This window comes from Tigriopus californicus, chromosome 11 (genome assembly GCF_007210705.1).
Source record: "Tigriopus californicus strain San Diego chromosome 11, Tcal_SD_v2.1, whole genome shotgun sequence".
In the NCBI taxonomy this organism is placed as follows: Eukaryota; Metazoa; Arthropoda; class Copepoda; order Harpacticoida; family Harpacticidae; genus Tigriopus; species Tigriopus californicus.
Genome location: NC_081450.1, coordinates 9,042,103 through 9,068,084, shown reverse-complemented (window position 1 = coordinate 9,068,084; position 25,982 = coordinate 9,042,103). Strand labels below are relative to the sequence as shown.

General features: G+C 39.4%; 3 protein-coding genes across 3 annotated transcripts in view; 2 read left to right on the top strand and 1 right to left on the bottom strand.

The window, feature by feature from the left end:
* Nucleotides 1–12,556, top strand: part of LOC131890188 (protein-L-isoaspartate(D-aspartate) O-methyltransferase-like) — a gene marked incomplete in the record, with an annotated part of 28,269 nt that extends 15,713 nt beyond the window's left edge. The window contains 1 exon segment of the mRNA XM_059239490.1: nt 12,245–12,556. Within this exon segment, the coding sequence (XP_059095473.1) occupies nt 12,245–12,418 (174 nt within the window).
* A 3,731-nt stretch (nt 12,557–16,287) lies between these two features.
* On the bottom strand, nt 16,288–20,156 carry LOC131890187 (SET and MYND domain-containing protein 4-like). The gene is made up of 3 exons (XM_059239489.1): nt 19,196–20,156; nt 18,638–18,712; nt 16,288–17,610 (listed from the first exon to the last, which is right to left on the bottom strand). The coding sequence occupies exons 1-3, from the start codon at nt 20,067–20,069 to the stop codon at nt 16,670–16,672; spliced, it is 1,890 nt and encodes a 629-aa protein (XP_059095472.1). The 5' UTR covers nt 20,070–20,156; the 3' UTR covers nt 16,288–16,669.
* A 4,461-nt stretch (nt 20,157–24,617) lies between these two features.
* Nucleotides 24,618–25,982, top strand: part of LOC131889847 (SET domain-containing protein SmydA-8-like) — a gene marked incomplete in the record, with an annotated part of 2,362 nt that continues 997 nt past the window's right edge. Inside the window, 1 exon segment of the mRNA XM_059239053.1 lies at nt 24,618–25,781. Coding sequence (XP_059095036.1) covers nt 24,727–25,781 — 1,055 coding nt within the window.

Here is a 25,982-nt window from a genome sequence, read left to right as displayed (position 1 = left end):
AAATAAATAAAAGAGAGAGATCAATGGCACTTAGGACTGGTTAGTCGTTGATGTCATTATTTTTGAGTCCAATGAACTCATTGGAAAGAGCTACGGTATCGCTGAACTTTCCAGCAATGACTTGATCATAAAGACAAGAGCGGTCTTGACATACCTTTCTCCGTTATACCGAAGAAACTGCTGAATAACGTCGTTGTTTCTTTGAAGGGCGTAAGCTCAAGTCTAATTGTTCCAATAATACTGGATTCTTCTGGCCACCTCATTATCGACAACCACTTGGGACACTACTTCTTGAAATGATTGACAACGCAGTTGATGGATTCGGGCGTTTCTCAAATTCTTTTGAAAACGATTTTAAAGCTCTAAAGAATATTGCCGATATCGGAGTAGCGTTGGATTCGGTTGTGGTGTGTCAAATGACAAACAATGTCTCGAGCCACGATCATGTCACTGCGTCTCATAACAAATGAGGTATCGTCATATATGTAGCCAGTTGAAAAGAATGTTGAAGCATCCGCCGCAATCATCTTGAAGAAAAAGAAGAGACCAGGCAATCGTCGCGGCGAATTGTGGACAATCCAAGGGCAGAGGGGATCGATCTAAGCGTTGAACGAGTTCGTCGAGGGATGAAACCGATCCGTGTCCAGGAATTGGGCGATAGCCCTATCTTGATCCTGATTTTCCTTTTGTAATCTGGAAGCGCTCAAGGCGGCCTGACCCTGCAACACGTCCACGGGTTTCGAAAGATACACCTTTGTTCGAAATTGGCTGGGCACCACAAAAGGATCAATCCGCCGTTTGCCGAAGAAAACGAAACTTGATCATCCTGGTAGAAGCCGATTTTTCCGACGAATCTGCTGGTCTTGACTCGTGGACACAAAGTTCTGAGGTAAAAAAAGACGAGAGCAGAATTTTGAAGAGGGAAAATATGTATCGCATCTTTCCGCGGAATGCACGAAGCGCTGGCCCAGCGTATCCGCATTGGTCCGGAAATGTGTGAAAAGTCACAAACTTGTGGCTTTTGATCGTCGGATATCCGGATTTACAACCTGCAGCACAACACCGACCCCATTATCAGTGATACATAGAAGCCCGGGCAATACTGCTTTTAAAAAAGAATGCCACACACATATGAGGGTAATTTTTGAAATCAGAAGATCTTTTAAAAAGCTCGTGAAAAATCAAACCAAAAAAAAAATAAAACCGTGCGAAAGAAGTTGCTTGTTAGTATTATTGATGATTTATTGTCCATCAATGATTATTACCACTCAATTTTTGCTGCCATTTTAGTCTCTTAAATATGGCATTGCCATTTCGTAGAAACGAAAAGAAGCTTTGTGTTCTGTTGTATGCCAAAATAAAAAATGAACAGAAACGAAAGTCCCAATGAATATTTTCTATCTATCTTTCAAGTTTTGAGCAATAAAGAGGCAAAGCAATTAACAATGGTGTCATAAAAAAAAAGATGTCTATGTTTGATCAATTATTATCACTTTTGCGAGACCCCTTAAAAAGTGACACAAGATTTAAAAAAATGACAACCAACAATATCCTAATTTGTTATAGTTCGGAGAAAATATGAGAGTTTGTTAGTATGTAAAGATGTGCAATTTCGTCATCTCTGTGATATTCCAAAAAAGCAAGCAGGATCGAAGCAATATTTCAGTTTTGTGCTCAAATTTAGTTGTGCGCCGAGACCTTGCCGCATTTCGATGTTTATGCTAGAATCAACTTTCCAATATTCATATTGCAGGTTGGCGACAATGGCACAGTGGTTGGTATCGATCACATCCATGAGCTAGTGTCGTTGGCACCAAAAACATTGGAAAAGATATCTTCTTACGAGTTGGAGAAGGAAACCATTAATTGATTGGTAAAGCTCAATTCATTGAAAGCATGGAAAGAAGTACGAAAAATGTCTGTTTTTCTAACCGCAGTCGGAGATGGACGAAAAGGTTTCCCGTCAGAGAGGGCCTTATAACGCTATCCATGTTGGGGCTGGCAGCTGAGTGTATTCCACCAAGTTTGTGTTTCCTTAACCTGATTTTTTTCTTCTGATTAAATACTACTTAGACATGTGCATGGTGATCTTGAAGTTCCTCTTGCCATGTAATGACTGATGGACAAAGTGAAAGTAGAGATCCAAATATATTTAAGTTATTTTGTCAAAATGTTGAGGTAGCATGCATTTTAACTTTTTTAAAACTTTTCTTCAAAATGCAGTATTTTTTTCGAGGCTTTCTTGTACTTCTACATGAATGTGGCACGAATAACACAACGTATTGTATAAAGAATCTCAGATAGGTTGCTTAAAGCTGAAGCAAGGGTTAATATATGATTGACACATCATACAATCTTTTGTCTAATGTGACATATTGTCATCAAGTATCTCAATTTAAAGTAAGAAAATGCGCCCGTATTCTTTTTATAAAGCCAAACCATCGCCAAGTCTATGCAAATTGATGTTTTTTCCTATTTTTCTACGCATCCTGCCATGAATCTTTCCTAAAAAGTATCTTGTAAATAAATTTAACCAAGAATGAAATGCAATTTCAGTAACTATTTTATGGAAATAGCTTCTATCAAAGATTGTTGATTCATTGCAGACGTTTTTTGCATGTGAAACTGAATTTCCTAGATTGAGATGTAAAAGAAGTCCCCTAAATTGCTAAGTGCTCCAAATCTTGCTCCCTTTTGCCAGGCTCTTATTTCTTACTTTTATTGATGAGACTTCTTGATTTAGAAATTATAGGCAAGTGGAAGGTAATTAGAAATGAATAATTAGTAAAGGTTTAAAAACTAGTTTGTTTTGACCTTGAGGGTGATTTCCAGATGTTTGTCGGAACGAGTTTTCCTTGCAGTAATAACTCTTCATGTGAACTTGAATTGAGTCAAAGCTCTTCATTTGAACATGAAATTGAGACGACCACTCACATTCAAATCTTTAGGTTTGTTACTCACCGGCAAAAACAATTATTTTTCTGAGCTTTAAAAATTAGACTTTTGAAAAAATCAGGTCAAAACACTTTAAAAAGTTGTTCGCAAAAAATTTCTTTCACTTGTCTCTGAAGTAAGAATCTTTACTTGTGACTCATGGTTCTGTCAAAGCGTCTAAAGTACGATAGTTGAATGCAAGATTATATGCAAGAGATTCAATATATTCGGACGCTTTGGCAAGCTCTGGAACCGGCAAACAAAAGTGCCTGTCATGGCCAGGGATGCAAATATGGCCTTCACTTTATGGTGCGTCTACACGACAAATAATTAGCCATTTCACAAACATTGTTCGACATTTCACCAACACTGTTGGCCATATCATAAACATTTCTCGTTTGAACATCTTCAAAGATTGATTGCCAAATAAGAAATGTTTCATGGACGACAGCGTCTTAGCAGAAATTCGAACCAAGGTGTCCGTTTTCAGCGATTTTAGACCTTAGTTCCCTCGATCCATGATGGTTTACAGTAAAGAAAAGAGAATTGATTGTGGTTTATTTTGGCACGGGAGAACACCCACCCACAACCCAAGATTATGAAGGGGCCTGAAATTGTCAATCAATGAACAAAGTTATCAGATGTCACCCGATCCTCACATAATTTGGTAGTCACACTCCCATCTTCTATCGATGATGATTGATGATCGATCAACATCCATCTCCGGAATCCGGATTCATCTTCTCCCGTCCAGATAATTGAACCCTTGATACCCAAGCATGAAGACCAGGCAGACACTTTTGGCTGTTTTTCCGCCCAATTTCCGCCCGCCCAATTTCCGCCCGCCCATTTTTAGCCATGAAAGCCAGATCAGCCAAATTGGCAAAACAGGACGTTGTTGGAAAGAGAAACATTCTCATCATGATAGTGCCCATTGGTGCTTTTTTCACATTTCATTCCTCAGTCTTCCCTTTGTTCATTATACTAATCATCTCCTTACTGAGCATACAAAAATATGGAATGAATTCAAGACCCATTAAGAAACGATACGATCACTTGCAAGTTCATCAGATTATAAATCGAAATCAAAATATTTGTCAATTTTTTTTTATGGTAGTTTCACGTGTAGACGCCTCAGAGAAGAGTTGTTTGTAAAATACTAAACATTTCCGAAATTGTTTGCCAAACTTTGTGACAAAATGTTTCTCGTGTAGACGCACCATTACTGGAATTCTACCAAAGCTGGACTTGCCCCAGAAGACCATGAAAAACTTGATTGAACCTCCACATTTGCATCGCTGGTATTGGTACCAACAAATAAATGAACTTGCCAGATCTTGCCCAAATGTCCCCCTAAAATGGGTATGATGTCAAATAGCTGGCTAAACTTGTGATATCATGCCAGGCCTAAATTTGGGTCAGAATAAATGAAATTCGGTACAGGTGGCTGATAAAGATCTTAGATATTATAGAGCTGGTGGTGGTCCAGATTGAGCAATTGCTTTTTCATGTCCCGGCTGTAATGGAATGGCCGAGAGCCGTACAATGCGCCAAACACTTTTGAAGGCATGTCGGGCTAAGGAGAACAAGAACGTACGTGTAAAGTACAAGCTCGGAATTTCATATCCGTAGGTCAGCCAGGCTGCACTAAATCGCTACAGGAACTAGCATGATTGAAACTAATACAGTCTCTAAAAGAATGATATTCCAATTTTTGCAGTTCAGTTCACCATTTAACAATGATGCGTTTTCATTGTTATGTTATACGGAAAACTACTTGTTTTGCCTACATATATATGTAAGCCTTGAGAAAAATTGACTTTAGCGTTGAGCAGAAATTCGAGAGGGCTGCAAAAGCTGGTTTGCTTCTATTCTCTGTGCTCCTTAGATCGTTCAAATATCTGGGACAATCAAATACTTTTTTCAGAGGAAAGAAGATTCTGATTCGCAAAGATATAAGCCTCTGTAAAAGCAAAAGCGACATGAAAAAAGACAACATGAAACTAATTTTGCAAAAGTTCAAAATATTTCATTCCTTCAAAATCCTTGAAATGCAAAGCCCTCAAAATTGTCTCCTACCCAAAATTAATACCCTACACCAAGTAGGTTTCTAGATCAAATTTGGTTTAACTAGGTGCTTTATATCAGCCATCTCTCAAGGTTAAGAGACCTGGGCCGGTATTCACAATTCGTTCTTGGGTCTTGAAGTCATGCTTCAAGCATAAATCCCTACGTCAACTTCATCTTACAGAAAAAGTGGTATTCTTGATTCGAACTTCAGCTTTTGAGTTTGAAGTTCAAGTACAGACTGGGAAAAGTGATACTCTCGACTCAAAGTCAAACTTGCAAGTGCAAACTTGGACGAGCCGTATTCCCAGTCACCCTTAATTCTACTGCCGAGTGCAATCTTCCAAGATTGATTGGACCAGTCTAGGGAATTGGGAATGATGTTTAAGAAGCTTTAATGTGGATGAAAATGGGTTAAACATGAAATTGAACTCACTGGGAACTCTAACATAACATGAAGCTTAAAGTCCTGCTTCATATGCGAATTGAGAATACGGGCCCTGGGTTAAAATGTAAATATTTTTTTTTGCTCTGTATTGGGATTCTAGTTGCATTTTCAGGAAAAGTTTGAGCTTTTGCCAAAAGGGCAAGCAGGAGTAATGTGAGAATAAGAGAACTTCTATTTTATTAGGACAAAACGAGAAGATTGGGACAATGCAGTATTTAATGAGGAGATGTGGTATAGTGGTTAGGGCAGTTTTCTAGCATGAGAGTGGTCCTGGTTCACATCTGCTTCCCGGCCTTTTTCAAGGAAACTTTTAGTCCCCACCCACACCCACAGAAGGAGAGTCAATGTTATATGAACTACGATACTGACTGTTGGAACTTTATTTGGACAAAGTGATGGCTAACTTTGTTGGCCGTGCTCAGCCTTCTGGTGACCGTGCGAGGTTCTCCACTCGCATCTAGCATCCCAAGTCTAGCATCCCAAAAACAAAAAAGGAGGTAAAAAAGGTATCTTTTACAATACATCTTCAAAAGTATCATGAGCTTTTTCCTCAACCAGGTTTTAGAGTCTATTGTACTAATTGAAACTATTTACACTTTTGAGCCACCAAAAGAATTCAGGTGATAGTCAAAACAATCTAGTATATGCGTAACAAATGGGCTCTCCAATGTTTGATTTGTGCCTTTATCGAGTGCGTTAGACCATTTGGCTAACATGGTTCAAAATGACCCAACTTTTAACTCTTAGTAAAACAGATCATGTTTTAAAATATCAAAATAAATTGAAATTTTGCGTTGATTTAAAAAACCTGGTGGGCCCTCAAGATTGCGTATGAAAAATGACTTTTACCTGTCCACAAGCAAGACTAGGCACTGCAAAATAGGCTTTGTTTCTCACTTTTGATGTTGAATAAAAGTGAAAATTATATAATTTTCAACTGCAGTATTGTAAATCTTCAGCTTTTTTTTACGCATTTCGGCCACATTATATTCGGCAAGCTCTTGGTGCTATTTCCCGTCGACCCTCTGGAATTAGTTAAGATAGCCGAGAAAAAGTTGTGTAGTTGGTATTATAGATGCGCGAGGTTGAGTACTCGTCATCAAAGTCGACCGATCTGATTGGCTGCCAATAGTCAACAAACATGGGCTTTGTTTGGAAACCTTCTCGACAGGGAGTCAGTTGCTTCTAAAAGGAGGTCGCACATTTGCATCACATAATAGGGCAAAGTTTTGAATGATTTATGACAAATTTGATCCACCATGGATTTGCCAACTCATTCCACAGGGTTAAGAGTGTCTTTTGTCATTGCAATGGTATAAGTGTGTTATTTCTCAATAAAATATAGTTGACACACTGATATTTCGCATGCTGCCAGTCTCAAGTTGGACCAAAGCACTTTAAAAAAGAAAGTACAATAATATTCAACAAATTACATTATAATGTATAAGGGACTTGTTTCTAGATAGACTTAAGAAATCTCACATGTGATAATGTTAATCTGAATAATCTAATAAAAAAATATAACTATCTAATCTTATGAAAAATGGGTTCAGAAACGATTTAGAGGGTAACAAAATAGTAGTAACAATCCAAAATGCTTTATCCATGAATCTGCTCGTCTTCAAGGAAAATTTGGCAGTCCTAGAAGAAAACATTCAATGATCCTTGTCATGATAGAACTCTTTCCTATACATCGCATCAGGTCAAAATCTGTTTGGAAACGTTTTAGTTCTACTGATCGTTTACATTTTTGAAGTGGAGCCACTTGTCAAACCTCGCGCGTCTCTGAATCCAGGGTCCCTAGTTGGTACTGATTAAATCTGTAGTACTGATGTGATCAATCTGCCTGCGCCGCAAACTTTCAAACCAGTAGTGCCAAGTTTGATTCCTAGTTGTTGTTTTGGGGGGTCAGAAAATGCTACTGCACTTGAGCTGAAAATGTCAAACTAGGATCAAACTTGGCAGTACTGGTTTGAAAGCTTGCGTCGCGGGCAGATTGATCACATCAGTAGTGGTTACTAGTGATGGGACCAAATTAAATTTCAAATTCAAGGTTGCCAGAAAGTGAGACCACCGGCCAATTCCATCGTAACCGAAAATGGTAAGTTTGAGCAAAAAAGCATCCTTGTTTGACAAAAAAAATCAGGGTTACTTTTGGAGGCTAATTAACGGGTTTCCAACATTTCACAAGTAATAGCATATGCTATTGAAAACGATTATTAATTTGGTCCCCACCAATAGTGGTTACCCATCTCAGGCAACGCAGCAAATTGTTTAAAAAAAACTTGTTTTTCATTATTAATCGTTCTCCCGCGAACGAAATGTAATTGTATTTCTCAGGCATAACTTGTATGAAAAGGATTTCTCTCAATTGGTCAATGCTTACATATGGGTCTTTGCAGGGTTTTAGTCGTTCCTAAATAAAAGGATGGCATGGTGGTGCCCATTACACTAAAAAGATTTTGCTCAAATGTCAAGACTTCTAGTTGCGCTTTTCATTGTTAATACAACAGAAGGACCAACTTTGATAGTCAATGCATCATTTAAAGTAGCTCTGATTAATATATTAACCCACTCAAAACCTATTAGAAGATAGAATTTTTGAAAACGTAATGAATAGAAGGTGGGGGGTGGATTAGATTTTGGATTAGATTTTGGACAGAAATACTTTATAATGTATTTTGAGTGGTTTAATATACTTTGAAAGATGCTCATTTAACAAAGAAAATAGCAATTCTTCAATAGAAGTCTTGGCATTTGAGCGAACACTAAATCAGAAATTAAAACCACCGTGATGGGGTAATTATTGTCGAAGGCTTGAAACGATGTCGCAAAAATCATGATGGAAAATCAGAACTAGTCATTGTCTAGCCGGTAAAGCTTCCAGGTTAGAAGGCTATACGCGGTGGTACCCACAACACTGATAAAGTTTTTGTGCAAATGCCAAGACTTCTAGTAACAATTTTCGTTGTTATTGAAACAAAAGGAACACTTTTGTAAAAAACATCTTGGATTTTAGCTAAGGTTAGTATATTAATCCACTTAAAACCTACAAAGAGAAAATATTTTTAAAAACGTAATCAATAGTTGTTGGGAGTAACCTTATCTGCGTTTCCAAGTACAATTATATCCAAATCAACTGAGTAAACGATAAGATATCATGCATTCAAAGATTGTATTTGCATCAAATTTGACTACAAATTGCTCCGGTTATATCTTAAAGCAATTGCCGAGAAGTATAATATTCTTTTTCTATGCCTAAAATATAAATGTTTTTTTTCACTTTTTTGGAATAGGTAGAAAACCCCGAAAACGCTTGCAATATAACTTAAAATTTCACAATTGTCATGCCATACTTGTAAATCGCAACTTTGATCAAGCCTGATCTTAAATTTTGAAATATTGTATTAACGTTGAATAAAAAAATCGCTAGTAAGCAGAAAGTAATTATTGCAAAAAGTGACAAATTTGAAAATTAAACTATAACATGTATCGCTCAAATACTTTAGAAACATGATAGAATAGCGCAGCTTTTGGCACTCAACAAAAATGAGAGACAATTTTACATGTTTTCTAAGTTTTAAGTCACATTTTTTGCTACTTCTAGCTTTTAAAGAAATCTCAAAGGAAATGGAAAACTGTTATTTCTTGTTTTATTGAAAAAGGCAATGATGTGCCTTGGAAATAACTGGAAACATAATTAGGCTACTTTTCGATCTTTTAAGATGTAAAACGCAACTGAGGTTGCCTTTTTGATATTCACATGATAATTTTTTTCCCCGGATTGACGTCAGTTTTTTGGGTTGTGTAGGAATCTTTCATTGTAAAATGTAATTTCACACGTGACTGCGGAATGAAAAAAGAGATGTAAGCAATTTTACTTGGAATACAAATGGTAAAAACAATAAATAGAATAGTAATAATTCTAATGGATGCAATAAGCAATTTTGATCCGCCAAAATACCGAAATATACTATAAATGCAAAAGATACCTGTCTTTGATAAATGTCAGGATTAACTACAAAAATATTTAGTTTTCAACTTCTAGAAATTTGAGATCATTCAAGTATTTTTCTTAAATAAACCATAAACCTCCGGATGAAATTCAACATCTAGAATTATTCCTCAGATCTGCAAAACAAGTCTGCAGTATGAGTGATGAGAAATTTTTGTTGATGAAAAGGCAGAAAATTGTAGAAAATATCTAATGGTTTGGTTTTTTTTTTTCACGGGCTTTTCTAACCGCTACAGGGAATGTAATCCCCAGTACTATTAAAATGAAAGATTATAATTCGTCTATTTATTACCTTTCAATTTTTATATGATATTTGGTCTACCAACGAATTTGAGTTGGCAGACCGAGCTAATCCTTGAATGTAGGGTTGATCTGGAATGCTATCTAAAAAATTGTCCAAGTCTGACTTGAAAGATGCTACCGGATCAACAAGGCCTACGTATTCCCTACGAATATCAGAGGGAAGCAAATTAAACAATGAAGGAGCCCGAGAAAGAAGAGATGTGGACTTCATTGTTCGAACTAGCCTGGATTCTCGAAGACTTGAAGGTGCTCCCAAAACGCACATTAAGCCTCTACGGTCACTAGAATTGACCCTAAACCCTGGGTTGGGACAAAGCTCATGGATACTTTTGAAAACGTACAATATCAGATACCTTTCGTACCTTCTCTGAGTACTGTACAATCCCAACCGTTCTAACCTTTCCCAATACGAGAGCTCTCTCATTCCTGTGATGTTCCTAGTGAAACATCTTTGGACTTGCTCGACCTTTTGCAAACCTGCTGAACTCATTGGAGCCCAAATGGGTGAGGCGTATTCAAGATGTGGCTGGACAATCGACTTGTACAGAGTTAGCATCGTGATGCTATCTCTGGACTTAAACGTGCGATATATCCAACCACACATTTGAAAAGCCTTACCCACCTTCAGCTGGATATGCTCATCGAACTTTCCATTATTTTGGAGGACTACACCTAGATCTTTCATAGATGAGACCTGCTCAATATCTTTACCTCCATTATCTACGAGTGGAGTATTTAAAGGAGTTGACCCAAATGTCATTGAGCGGAATTTCATTCCGTTCAGGGCCATATTTCTCTCAGTTACCCAAGAGTAGATTCGATCTAAGTCCTTTGCAAGGCTACTGGAATCTTGGCCATTCCTACCAGAAACTAACTTTGCCATGCGTGAGTTGACACATTGGCATTTGTTCTTTGAATAATTATGATGCAACTATTCAAGACAACGTATAATGAATGTTCCCCAAAATTCTATTTAAGACAGAAATTAGATAAAAGGGGTAGAGATAGAAATCCCTAATAATCGCTTTAACCAGTAAAAATGAAGTGCAATCCTGGCACTACATTAGGTATTTTTCAACCTCATCGAACCAATATTTATTGAAGCATTTGGTTCATTTGAGAACTGTTAGGTGCATTATCTACTACACAAGACCTAAGGAGACCACCTTTGTAGAATAGGATTTGATTCAAAAATCTTTTGTCGCACCTCAGTTCTTTATTAACGAAAAGAGCTAGTGCAGCCAAGTGGTCTAAAAGGACGTGCAAGCAAGGCAAGATTGTCTTTACCTCGACTGTGAAAGTTAACCTTGCGAGGGGAGACTTAGCGTAATAAATATAAATGGTTAGCGCAGTTTCCAAGTATGAGGTCTTCTATTCAATTCTTTTCCCCGACCTTTTTCAAAACGGAAACTATTAGACGCCAACCGGAGGAAGGCTCAATCTGAAACAGCTTTTGACTCTGTCTATCAAAAATGATGGCTAGCTTCGCTGGTTGAACGAGGTTCGTCCTTACGCCTCTACCACCCATCAATATGTATAAAGAATTAAAACAATTGAAACAAGTCCCTTTCACCCATGGAAACAATTCCTGGCGTCGAATGAACCTTAGAATTTGAATACATTTTGAAATCGTTACTTCAAAACTGCAAAAACTACAGAAAAAATGTCCTTTTTATAACATAAAATACGCATTAAACCTGGTCAAAATATGCAAACAAACCTGTGTTAGAATTTGAAGTATGCATAACAGCTAGTCAGCACATGCAAGAAGGTATGCTTTGAAGCCAACATTTCGGCTCAAAATCAGGAAAATGCTTTTAAAGATTGAAAAAATCGAATTATCTACAAACCAGCGCAACGTAATAACTGGGAGCAGTCAGAACGGTTTTGAAAGCAACAAAAGGAGGAAATGGCACGCAGCTGGAATAATGCATATTTGATTCACTCAAGCAAATCCGATTTACATTGATTATGATTTGAATGTATTTGTACGTTTCGTGAAGTTCATTGGACACGTGCGTTGACAAAGAAACTAGGAAATTGTCAACACCTAACATAAGCCCATTAATTTATACTAATACTTTCTGGGGTGAGCCTTGTCAACGTACAAAGCTGGCTATCACATTTTCGAATTTTTCCAATAGGCAATGTTCTTGTGCAGTGTTAGGAATTAAACCCAGGGCATCTGAGAAGAGGCTTTTTGCCTTGTTTTTTGCTCCTCATTTTCGGCCACTAAAGTGAAAAGTCTCAATTTGTTGCATAAGTACGGAAATATTTTCTTGGATTTTCCGCAAATTCAAAATATGCTTAGAAATATGCTTGATATGCAAATAAACCTGTTTTAGCTCACAAAACGTATAACGCATATATTGGGCGTCTCTATTGATAAGAATCAACATAATCTCTTGCGCTAATTGAACCCGAATGTAGATGTATTTAGTGGCCTTCATCATTAATAAATGTATTTCTTTTTCCAGTTGATAGAACAATTAGCCAACGGCGGGCGAATGGTTTTACCTGTTGGTCCTCGAAACGATGATCAATATCTGGAACAAGTGGATAAGTCTCAAGATGGCAAAATTACCAAAAAAACATTAATGGGTGTCCGATATGTTCCTCTCACAGATAAAGAAAAGCAGTGGCCGGGATGATGTTCAACAATTTGATTTTTTTGGTCAAAAATTGGATGTGAATTTGGCATGAGCGTAGAAAACTTTGAGACAATTGTCTGCACTGGTTTGTGGTTAATGTTTCTGTCATCAAATACACGGTTTGTCGGTTTAACAAAATTGAACATATTTGTTTGTTCTTGACAACTGTGACTTACTTCTTGAAGTAGAGAACCTTGCCAGTTTTGAATTTACAAGATTTACATTTGTAACGCAGTTGCCTTTTTATTATCACAGTAAAGGTGATTTAAAAGCGAAATATAAAATGTCAAAAAAATAGCATTTTCCCGCCTGTAAATAGATTTTTATGTTCTTCAATGAATAACGTTTGTTTTATTTTTTTGGATAAAAGAGCAACAATTCTTTTCAAGAATGAATGGCCTGAACTATGGTTTAATCCCTTACCAAATAATGTTTCAGCAAAAGTAAATGAGATCACCGACGTGACCGAACGCCTGTCGCTTAAAGGACCCAATAATCTGGTAGTTGTTACAATCCTTCAATAAAACATCAAGAACTCTTGTGAACGATATGGGTTTGTTTTTGGAATGGTACAGGAAATTTTAGGGCGGTAGGGAAAGAAAAAGGGGGAACTTGATGAAAGAATGGCGAATTCCTTAAAATCATATCTCTCCGAGGACAAAGATCTAAGGCTGCTGGACGGATGCAGCAGGCGGGCAAATAATTTGAAGACTACCGATCTTCACCTAGCGCTTAAGGAAAAATATTTGACATGAAAGATCCCTAGATATTGTCATGGTGAGCCAGTTTAGGGCTTTATTGATAGTGATCAGTTAAATGTGAAATAAGGTCAAGGACCTATGGATTCAAGCTATGGACAAGTGTAAAGATTTGGGATATCATACTACTGCGCCCTCTGGTTCTGCCATGAAGTAAGTGTCACCACACTTCTTATTCATGACAAAATGTTGGCACCAAATATATTTTTTTTCTTATTGCATAATTTTGTCCCTTGCCATATTATGATACCTTTAGCAAATTACTGTTGGACTTAGATGGTTTAAAATAGTTGTTAAACGACGTCCTAAAATGGCAAACAATTTTATTGATGAAACTTTGGAAGCACTGGATGTGCTAAAATCATGGTAGTTCTTGCCGTGATTGTGGCGCAGCCTGACAGGCCCATAGAACTGAAACCCGAGCTGATTAATTACTGGTCTCTACGGGGCTTTTAAAAAGTCCTGACCCACGCTCGATTGATAAAGTAATTTGATTTTAACTATCCTTATTAATTTTTCTACAAATGAACTTTATTATCTTTTTATAACCCGTTCGTGAGGCTTCTTATTTATGAGCATGAACTCCATAAGCCTTTATTACTACCTCCAATCGGGGCCTGAGGGCCTTGCAGGATTTGTTAAAGTTGCTCCTCTTCATGACCTGGCACTCCTTCTCCACGGACGAATTCAGGGACTCAATATTGTTGTTACGGGAAGAGAGGGAGGGCCTTGGACACAACTTGCCACTATATACACTGAATTCCAAGGGGTTGAGATCGAGACTCTGGGGTGGCCAGTAGTTCTTGGGCCAGATGCTCATTTTTTCCTTCATCAAATCCTGAACGATCTTTGATGTGTGAGCAAGGGCTCCATCTTGCTGGAAGAGTTACGATACCCTTTTCGACTTTTTGGTGGTCGCCAGAACCTATGGAAGAGCCTTGGTCTTTAGAGCATCCAAGTCGTCGGCTGGTATTAAACGATAGCCCAGATTGGAGCCATCTTGTTGCCAGTTGAGGCCCCGACGCTAAGCATCATCACAAAGGCCGGAAGCTTGGATTTCATAATGGAACGGATGTCACGATCATTTTGACCAAAAGAAACAATTCGATCATTTTGCTTGTTGATGACTGGATCCACAATGAAATTATTCTCATTGCTAAAGAAGATGATGCGGTTTCTATGGTATTTGAGGTCATTGAGAAGAGCTTGACATCGCTCCAGACGTTTTTATTTGTGTATTTGAGAGATGAGGGGCCTTTACACATGCCCTAGAGACCTTCCACCAACAGCCTTGACATGGTTTGACGCAGTGGCAAAGCAAAAGTTCATCTTTTTTTAGCAAATTCAGTCATTTTCATTTTAGGATTAGCCTCAAATGACCTCCTGACGTCTTCAGAGTCAAGTTTTCTTGGCCTTGCACTTCTAGGCTTGTCCTTCAGGTCTTCGGAGTTGGCCAGACGTTTTTTTAACTCTTTTCATGGAGAACCTGCTGACCTGGAGTTGATCCATGATGGCGATGGTGGTAGCCCTGGCGTGGATGAGAGTGGCTCTCTGAAGTATTTTGGTCTCCACATTGGTTATTAGTGGTCTCACAATTTTAGTTAATAAACAGTATTGAAAGCAGACACATTTTCCTTTCGAAAATGTATAGAATATTATTATTATTGCTTACATCTAAACCCCTATAATATCCGATTAAAGAATGGGTCGAGCCTTTTTTAAAGCTCGTTATACCTAATTAGGGTTTGCTGGAACTTTCATGATGAGTTTGGTGACCCTAAAACCGTACTTGAAACTTAGTCTGTCAATTAAAAGAACGTTCATGTGAGCCTTGGATAGCTTTTGTAGTCTGCATCAGGGCCCCGATGGCTAATTGTGCATTTCTACTCTACGTCATGAATTCAACACTTCATTTTTAATAGCACTTATATTTTTTGCGGAAATCCATTCTTTATGGTACACAATCAGGACAAATTATTGTCCCTCTGATTATCAAAGAACACTCAGGACATCAAAACAAATTTGTTCGCGATTTTGTCAATTTTTTCCTCCTTTTCTGACCGAACACATTTTGGCCAAAAAGACAAGCTTTTTCCGAAGCCTATTTATTGATCTCTTAAGTACAGGGAAAACAATATAATACTCGAAAGTTAATTCGAAGGCCAAATACGTAATTAAAGACTTGTCTATCAGCATTAGCACTTATTTCACTTTAACTTCGTAGTGCGCGTTCCTGAAAAATAGCCATTCTTATGAAATAATCCACACTTTTTTTATTGGGGAATATAACCCCTGGTATTGTCAAAATGAGATTTACTAGCCAGTGTAGCTGTTACCAGGTAAAATGTATAAGCTAAATCATCAGCTATTACATATTCTCTCCCAATATTTAGGGGAAGCAAATTTGACAATAAAAGAGCCCGATGAAGAAGACATTGTTCTAACTAGCCTGCACTCATGAGGGCTTGAAGATGCTCTCAAAAAGCCCATTAAGCTTCTACGTTCTCTATAATAATCCTGGGTTAGGACAAAACTCGTAATGCTTTTGAAAACGTACCGTATCATATGTTTTACTTACCTTCTCTGAATACTGTATATCCCCGATCCTTCTAGCCTCTCCCAGTACGAGAACTCTCTCATACCTTCGTTGTTCCTGGTCTTTGGACCTGCTCGACCTTTAGCAGATCTGCTGGTGAACTCATCGAAGCTCAAATGGGTGAAGCATATTCAAGATATGGCTGAACAATTGACTTGTATAGAGTTAGTATCGTGATACTATCTCTGGACCTAAACGTACGATATATCTAACCACACATTTGAAAACCTTTGCCAGCTTTCGACTGGATATGCTTATGGAACTTTCTAATAAGCTGGAGGACCAACCCTAAGTCCCTCACGAACGAATCTTGCCCAATATCATGACTTATATCATCTACGATTGGGGTAGCCAATGCCGTAGATGCACGTTTCTGTTCCAAAGTCACTTACTGATATTTTTGTATTTGACAGAATGTTAATTATCAGGGTATTGTGAATTTCAAAAATAGTTAGACATATCATTCTGTTGAACTTTCACCGCAAATGTACCCTTTCACTTTTTCAAAGCATAACAAGTCTGAAAATTGTTTATTTTAGTCAGAAGGTAGCAAGATATGCATGACATTTAAGCCGAGGAAACATAAAAAATATGACAATATAAAACGTATATTCCTCGCTGGGGTCTATATGTAACCGATACACACAAATACAACCACCTCAATCTAAGTACCAAGGTAGTTCAATAAAAGACGATGAGGAGCGCCACCAAGCGCCGACATGTCTTTTGCTTCAATTGCACGTCATCCTGTACGAATGTAGTTTTTGGTTGCTCCTCTTGTTTAGCATGGTGAGAGAGAGAGAGCCTGTCATTCTCCGCCATAGAATCTTTTGTTTTTGGTCACTATCAATGACGGATTTCGCACGGGATTGAACCATGGCTAAGAACACAATTGAATTATGTGTATTCTCCCGCGTATTTCCGTACAAAACAATTGTACAATTCATTTTCCGACGTGACAAGCTCTTTGCATGGTTGAGTACCTTCGGCAAGGAATGTGATATATTTCTGTAGCGTTTGAATGGCGTGGTGATTGTACTGCCGAGTTTTTCTCATTTGATTCAGGAGTTTCTCTTCCGATTTGGACAAATGTTGTTTGGCCTTTGTCACGGCATCACTGTTGTTGTTCAAGTGAGCGAATTGTGGCCAATTGTTTGAACATGCTGAGCAATTGCAAGCAAAACGGTACTTCTCCAGTGCCAGATCACGTGCCTCCTTGTCCACCGAAGCAAATGTTGGACAATAAGTGTCCGCAATTTCATCTCCACGTTTAATCGGTCGGATGGCGATGCCCAGAGTGACGTTATTGATGCAAATTCGTCGATAGTTCGGAAAACAACTATGATTGATTAATGCCAGAGTAGGATAGATCCCTCGGCCGATCCTTGTGACTGGCGATACATTGTCGTTTTTATCCGTGGTTGTCACTTCATGCGTGTTGAAGTAAGCTATTCGCATGAAGTGATTCAACTTTCTCGCGAATGCAAATGCCGCTGAGGGACTCTCTGAACTTAAAGGAGGTGTTTCTGGAGGGAAGTATCCTTGATGCTCTAAACAGCGTAACAAGAACAATGTCACCAAGGCTTCCATCATCAATCCAGCCGCTTGTTGAGTTTGGTCGCCTTCACCTTTAACTAGTTTAGACGTGGTAGTTGTTCCGGAGTCCGCGGAATCATGGCCTACTAGTTTGTCGAATGATCGCAAGTCCTTCGAGATGAAAGGAGAATCGTCGCTCAGCTTGGAGTTGGCATTGGCTTTCTGGTTCTCAGAAGATTCAATCAAAGAAGATACGACTTCGAAAGGATTCTTAATAATCGCTTTGAACGCCAAGATCCAGGCTAAAAAAATCAATGGCAAAAACCGATCAATTCGCAAAACTCGCATATATTACAGAGTAATAGCCCGTACCACTTAAGTTCATAGCTTTCTTTATTTTTATTCAAAACTAAGCCCTGGGCATTAGATTACATCCTGGGTTTAATTGAAGTTTCGATATGATGATCTAGTCTTGCCGGTAAAAAGGGCGGGCAAGGGCGGCAAATGTGATAAATCATTCTTGTGGACACTAACGCAACCTTCTTGCTTTATCACCGCGCTTTGGCACGGATCAAACGCTGATTTATTGCCCAGCCTGGGCCAGCCAGTTAAAAAGAATCTCATTAATATAACAGCTTGACACAAAAAATACACGCAACATGATTCCATGCCAACAAGTATGGTTGGAATCGACAAAATTAAAAATGGCTCATCTTAAGATACCTCGTGGGGAGTAATTTTGCCAATCCTTGTTCATTCAAAGAGGCAGAATACACAACAAATACCTATGCTGTAAGACAACCTATTCCATTATCAATGAAATAGCACTCTCTTCTTTTTCTTAAAAGATAAATTGTAGGCATTGGATGTCCAACCTTGAAAGAAAAAAGGCTGAAAATGATTTCATAAATTTTGTCCTTTTTAAGTTAACAGAAAGCGAAAAGGTAGAAGATTTTATCCCTTGAAATGCGAAGGTCAAAAATTTGCCGAAGACAAGTCATACTATCAAAGGGGACGTAACTCTTTAGCAAGGGTTAAAAAAATCATGTGTGGGAACCAATGCTTAATGTTCTGCCAAACACTAATTTAAGCCCTTCTTAATCAATGGAATGTCCAAAAGTATGATTTGAAAATCACTACAGTACTCGCATGTAGCCACCTTTTAATATTATTGTATGACATTAGATGTAGAAAAAGTTATATGTTACACCAGTGGAGCAAGTCTTTAGAATGGGTAATTCGAGAACATCGTAATTTAGCATTTGATTTACGAAGAATGCATTCTTTCATTTTCAAAACATTTTCCAATTTATACAGAATTCTACTCACCTCCGAAGTTTGCTCGGTATAAAGAGCCCAAGAGTCCACATTCGACGCGATGAGAACTTTGGCTTGAGGTCTGACCTAAAAAAAATGTTCAATATTTATTTGAAACGGGACAAAGTAAGGAAAACAATTTATTCTCCTCGCTAACAAAACGTAGGAAGTTGGTCGAGTTCAGCCTGCTCATCGTTTGTACACTCGTCTCGAAGTTTATGGATGCGGATGTTGGATATGGATATGGATGTTCAAATCGATACGAATAATATTGAACCTAGATTAACTAGGGTTGTGAGTTGTCGAAATTTTTAATCAACACATCTGAAGGCTTTAATGGGATGACATTAAGCTCCGGAAAAAAGGTTTTTCCCACCGAAATGAGCGAAGTATATTAATTTTACATAGTACAATATAAGGATTGGTTTGAGGCGGGAGATTTCCCATGACATGTAAATCTCCTGTCCAAAAGCACAATTAGCCGTCCAACCAATGTCTGTCTAACTTGCACTCGAGTTGCGATTCAGAAAGCAATCTTTTCGTCAGTTTGAACAAAAGGGTACTACTCACAGATGTCGGAACAAAACAAAACGATAGTGCAAGATTTGCACGGGAGTGCGTATTTCAGTCGTTTGAAGCAATGCCAACAGAACTCGCGGACTTTGGAATAGTCCAGAATGGAACAATAGGACGAGTCTTTGGCGATCAGATCTCCACACGCGATATCACCAGCCGCTACACAATATCGGCCTCTCGAGGCTTCAAACTGAACTTGAACGTTGCTTGAGAAGGAAGGAATCAGAGGATTGGAACTCTCTAGACTGGGTATCAGGGCCTCGGGTGGAGTTTTCAAGGGTTGGTCCCTGGTGTTCGACTTGAGCAACTTCTGAAGTCGCTTTTCGTAACCCGATGCCACGTTCTTTTTGAGGCGAGTTCGAATCTGAACTAAAATCGCTTGGGCCTCCTCGATGGCAGCATTGGCCTTCTCCGTCTCTTGTAAGTGAACGTGTGCCTGTGCTCGTTTCTCCAGAGCTTTCAAGTATTGTTCTGAGCCGTTTTCTATTCGCTCCAAGGCTTGGGCCAAATCAGCCAGGACAAATTGGTCCTGCCCCAAACTACTCCAAAGAGCAGCACGACTGAAATAGATTTGTCCAATTTCCGAATCGCCCGCAAATTGCAAACTCTGGTTCAACAGCTTGAGTGAGGTGTCATTGTCCCCTTGAGCAAATGCTAGATTAGCTTTGTCCAACAAATGAGAGGCTAATTTCGGGTTCTTCCCATCCAGATTGGAGGCAAACACCTCCTCAAATTGACAGATTGGAAACGAGGCGAGAAGTCGGATGCGATCTTCAAGTCTAGTTTCATCACTCGAGAGCCACAATCGCTTGTTCTTCTTTAGACTGAGTTCACTAAAAGCTCGTTCGATGAAACTTGTGGCTTCCATCTTGAACAAAGCAAATATAATTGACACCAAAACAACATTCGTTCAAGTCCCAAGAATATCGTAGCTCAAGAGAAAGTCATCCAAGCAAATCTAGGTACAACACAGCTTAACACGTGGGTCTCAGCGGCAAACAAAACTTGGCAATCCTCCCAGAAATCGTTGGATCTAAATTTATGATGAAAGAGGTATAACCAGATATTGTTCACGACTTTGTAGTTCGATTTCAGATCGTGAATATGCCTAAGTAAGAGATTCATATTTATAGTTGAAGGAGGAGATGCCAGAGCTCAGCCCCGTTCTGTAAAAATCATTATTAGCTTTGTACTTTCATAGTTTACGCAGCGGTTTTCAAATAAGTTGATTGCAATTTTGCCGAAAGTGTCTGGTTTCATTACAATTTTAACACTATACCAACTGATTTTTTGTAAGCTCATTAAGAAGAAGCTCTGTCTTTTATTGGTTTATGACTTGTAAGAAACACCTGTTAGAATTTCAAATTACCTTTAACGACCTTAGGATAATTTAAAAGATCCTGAGGCACATCCACTTTTAAGTTTTAAGGTTCTATGTAGCTCCCTTAAGTAAATAGTTTCACCCACTCAAATGGTCAAATGGTGCGAATGTTCATTTCATGTTGCTATTGAACTATCTGATTGCGAATAACAGTACCTGCCAAATTTCACTGAAGAGAAACATTTCATTTAACAAATGTTTTACCGGTCTCCATTGTGAACTCAATGTTCACATGTAGACATGTTTGAAAGTTATTACTTATTATTAGACCGGGTTTAAGAATATGTCTTTAATGTCGATGGGCATGAGTATTTGTTTTCCGTCGATTTCGAAGAATCAACCTTCCCACCCTCTACTCTCTCCTTCTGAATATTGTATATACTCCGTACATCCAAACGGTATCGCGACCTACCTACCTGGTCCGAGTTTGATCTACGTGATGTTGTTAGTTGATGAACTTTGAAATCGATTTAACAACGTCGCCATTGAATAGAAACCTGGTCATGTCTTACTAATACAACAACAACAACGATCACTAGGGTATGTTGACTGCTAAGCCCTTGTCTAGTGGTTGGTTCCCTCTAGTCTCAACAGTGATGGACCCTATGCTTACTAGGCTTGTTCATGCCCCGAAATTGCCATGGCCGTCGTGGTTCTCGTTTTCATTTTCGTGGTGGTGGAGGAGGAGGTGGTTGGGCTCAAGTCATCAAGAACTCCGGGATAAGATGACAGACATGCAAGGCTCGAACTCACGAAGTAATCCGAGATCTCTCAAGTGTCTGTCTACCGGTATGGTTGGTTGGTTGGTTGGATGGTTGGTTGGTGGGTTGGTTGTTGTGTGTACTGGATACTCGGGTTCGACTTGGACTCCAACTTGACAGCCACTCGCTCGAGTTGGTTGGCCAATGAAAAAGCCCTGGAGGTAAACGGAACACAGCAAGGTGGCAGCCAATCACATTCCCGGCTATCAGACCGACTCATTAATTACATGTCAAGAGCTCACAATCTTGTGGGTTTCTGCCATTTTACGAGTGATATTGCTCGTTCCGACCGAGTGAAAGGTATTCTCATTTCGGTCGCCGTGTCTGAACATTATGGAGTGGAAAGGGGCCAAGAATGCGACCAATCCAACCAAAACCAAGGGCGACAAGAGACAAGAGGTAGAAGAGACATACTAGAACACAGAGGAGACCCCCTTTGGACTCATTGGCGGTGTACCTACGACGGCTCGTACTACATACGTACATCGTAAGTATGAGCCATGTCTTTTGTGTACAACTTATATGAACACCGTAGTTTTCCCCTCTATGTGGCTAACCCTTTCGAATTGGTGGTGGGCAAATACCGAACGATATAGTAGGTACTACGACTTGAATGTAGTACCTGTGAAATGGATGAACAAAAAGATAGATGGTCGAAGGACGGAAGACGCATTTCGTTTTTTTTTTCGTTTCGTTTTCGGTTTTGGTCTACCACACACGCCAGAGAGCCACCATGTAGCCTCAGACAGCCCCCGTGCAAGAGTCTCTACTGGTATTCTGACTTACGTAGACAGACTACACCCATGAAGAATGTCTAATGCCGCTCGTAAATTTAGGCATCCCTTGGCGGGTGACAGTTCGAACCCGTCTTTCAATTAAAGAGTTAATTTCTTGCTTCTAGCTTCTCACATACTCACAGGCAGAGAGAAGATACGAGGAAAGAAGGTAGATAGGTAAGTGAGTGAGTAAGTAAGTAGGCAAAAAGAGTAGGAAGGTAGGTAGGAAGGTTGGTTGGTTGGTTGGTTGGGCCACTCACATCATGGCCACCAGCGCTAACAAATGCTCCGGACAAGGGACATAAATCTCGAGTCTGACAGTTCCATGCACAATCAGCGGTAGGACCACAATTCTTTGACTAGATTGTTTTTTTACCTCCTCTCCACGGACCAACACCAAGAGTTCGGCAATGTATCTGCTGTAAATGTGTGTATGGTCTAGTGTACGCCCGTATAAACGAACGAACGAAGAGTTGGCTCTACGTACTTGAGTATTCTCGGGTGAATGAGCTCATTCGATCTTGGTCCGATAACGTGCGCTCTCTTTAGAATCATTTGAAGTTTAATGACTTCTAAATGGACTGAAAATGTGCCTCGATATTAAAGCCAAGATCTCACCCTCCGCTTCACATTGGAGAACAACGTGTAATTCTACACTCCGAATGACGACTAATAACTCTATCAGGCTTGGAATGAATGGCTCAAAAATAATCAAAACCAACCATTTGTCTTCCAAACCAAAATCTCTTTCCTACTCTCCCATCTATGCATGATGTAAGCATATGGTTTCGAATTTGAATTTACTTGACAACCTGCGAACAGAGTTGATTCGTGCATGTGTGGATGAGCGAAATTTCGCGTGTGTAAGACAACAAGAACAACAACAACACCAATAACAACAATTACTGGTCCAGCCGTTGCAGTTTATGTAGAATTTGAATTGAACATTGCTCAGTTCAGAGTTCTGAGTGGTTGATCGGACGTACGGACTACAGTTTCATGTTGAATGTGTACGTAGTACTTGGAGCAGATATTTCACAGTCATTACGTTCTGCCGCTCTAGCTCAGTTGATTGGTTGGTCGGTGGCTTTTTTTTGGTGGGAAGCCAAGCAAAAAGTATCGTAGTTCACAGCCAACCAAAGTTGATCGCGTGATCATCTCAAACTAGTTGTGCATTTTCCTCGGCTTTTGTGGTTTCATTCTCCCCTTTTCAAATCATGTTCAAAGGTTTGAAGTGAATCACTTTCCTGCAATATTTTTTCTCATCTTGCCTCAGCTCAATTTATGTACCTATGTATGGGACTAAGAGTGGTACTGTTGGCCAAGTACGTAATTGCTCGACTGAGCCAATCCTTAAGAGAGGGTACGGGAAGTCATTTTCAACACAAGAAGAGTTAACAGCAGGGGGGAGGATCATTCCAATCGGTAATTTGACACTCTGGTGATTGGGCCAGGTATTTTCAGACGCGAGAGAGAGAGTAAGACCCACTTTGAACATGATGAAAGCACTTCGTGTCCTTAATGGATTGATAAACTACTAACCCTACTTCGGATTTTCCACCCAATGTAATCCAATATATAACTACAGTAGAAGTGCCATGCTCTGAGTCCATGCCGGATTGTTCGTAGAATCCAAAGAGTTTTTCAAATCTACATATCTCTAACAGACTTGACTGGGAATACAATATGAAATTATTTGCTGGTTGTTCGACTAGATGAATTATGCTAGCCTCAAGATTGGTCTGAAGTTTATCAGGTTTTCAACTACAAACGGAGAAGAGAGTTTCTTTTACCCGAGGCAATTTGGGTAGTTTTCTGGATGTAACATAGCAGATCATGCTTTCAAATATGAAAAGACGATATTATGCCCCGAAACAATCCTTTTCAATGCATCATGAAACAATTGCCTCTCAGTTGCTTTCACTATCTATTTTTTTAATATGTTCTGTTCATTAACACGGCAAATTGATTGGGAGCAATTTCATCAATCAAAGCGTACGCACAGAAACAGTTTACTGACAGGGTTTTCAAATATTAACCCTCTACTATCTGAACAAAAAGTAAAAAAACGAAACAATAAGTAATTCCTCGAAGTTGTAATTTTCTTACTATTTGACCATGATACTCTCATAGTCATGCGTTTATTTCTTTTCGACTTGTCAGATACAAGTTCAAAAACAACAAACTGATAGTTCTGTCAAGAGCATCCATAAATTATTATAACTTGGGACATCCACTTTGTGTTGATTGTAGATTGGAAATAGGCTTTGTGCCTTTACAAGTCCTCCTATTATTGCATTGGGTGCCATCAGGTGAACATGCAACATCTAATCATTAGTCTTCAAAGCAAAGTGCTTTCGCAACGTGACAACAGCAAAACATTGTCCCCCGGTCTGGCCAGTTTGCGATTCGACCTATATTGCCTCTATCAATTATTGAGCCTTTGCCAAGAAATTACATGATACACTCATTTTCCTCTCCCCTGTCTTGTTTCCAATGTTTGTTTCAACATCAACAAAGGGGGGTGGAACTCTAACCGAAAAGCGCACTTAAATCACATGGGCATAACTGTACTGTATGTAACTGTACTGTTCGTAAGTAGACAAAATGACTGAGACATTCTTTAAAATCATCCAACAAGAAGGGAAAGGCCGAATTGGAATAGCCTCCAAGGACTTCAAACCTTACGAACTTGTTCTCGAGGACACTGCGGCGGCTTTTGGTCCCTTCCAAGACGCGGAATCGATATGTGTCGCATGTTTGCGGGATCTCTCGGCCGTCGAGATTTGTCGACATTGCCATCTTCCTCTACATCAAGATTGCGAAGAACGTGAACGAAGTGTGCATGGCTACGAATGCGACATTTTTGCTAAATTGCCCTCTGATTATCCTCACCATGGCATATCAGGTTTGATAATGCCGATTCGACTTCTCAAGCTTCGAAACACCCATCCCCAATTATGGAAACAGGTGTTTGCATTAGAGTCTCATCACGAGTCTCGAACCGGTTTCAGTGCGGGACACAAGTCGCTCTTGAGCCAACTTGGATTCTCGGACGAGGATGTTGAAGCACTCGAGATCCTGACCGGGATCGTGCAGACTAATTCGGCGAGTTTTGGGAAGAAAAGAGGCATGTCTCTGGGTCATGGGCTTTTCCCGACATTCTCGTTGCTTTCCCATGATTGCGACTCGAATTGCCGGTACTATGCCACTCGGGAATCCGAAAGTAACCAGGTTATCATCCAAGTACGAGCTAAAAGAGCCATCACTCAGGGTGAGGAATTGACCATTCAATACAAGAATCCTCTACTCGGGAATGTGGTCCGAACCACGTCCCTGCAAAGAAATTGGCTTTTCGATTGCCAATGCGCGAGATGTCAAGATCCCACGGAATTAGGTACTTACCTCTCGGCCCTGAGATGTCGACGAGGGGATTGCCCAGGCAAGATTCTGCCCCAAGACTTCTACCACATCTCCATCAGTGTGGATCCGAGTTTGTGGTATTGTTCGAGTTGTGATGAGTCCATTGACAGTTTGAGTGTGGAGACAGACTTGAAGCGATTTGATAAGCTCATCAGAGCCACGTCATGTCTTGAATCCGTCACAGTGTGGGAAGGTCATCTTGAAGCAGCTTTGCGTGTGTTTGCACCCACACACTATCTNAATGTTTCTAATGATTGCTAAGGAGCAAGCAAACTGGTTTATTGCGAATGTTGTTGGAAAGAGGAAAATAAAATGAGACTAAACCAGAGAGAGTCGCAAACAATGGGGCAAATCTTTTGAAGGTAAGAATGCACTATGATAAATACAGCGGGATGCCTATCACAAGTAAAAGAATTAAAAATTAATTCTGAATTTACCCT

Bases quoted from the DNA above. Each gene is read 5' to 3' on its own strand.
- LOC131890187 (XM_059239489.1), bottom strand. From the start codon at position 20,069: ATGGAAGCCACAAGTTTCATCGAACGAGCTTTTAGTGAACTCAGTCTA. The intron at 18,713-19,195 runs GTGAGTAGTACC...CATTTTTTTTAG, and splicing joins TTTGTTTTGTTCCGACATCT to GTCAGACCTCAAGCCAAAGT. The intron at 17,611-18,637 runs GTGAGTAGAATT...TGATTTTTTTAG, and splicing joins ATACCGAGCAAACTTCGGAG to CCTGGATCTTGGCGTTCAAA.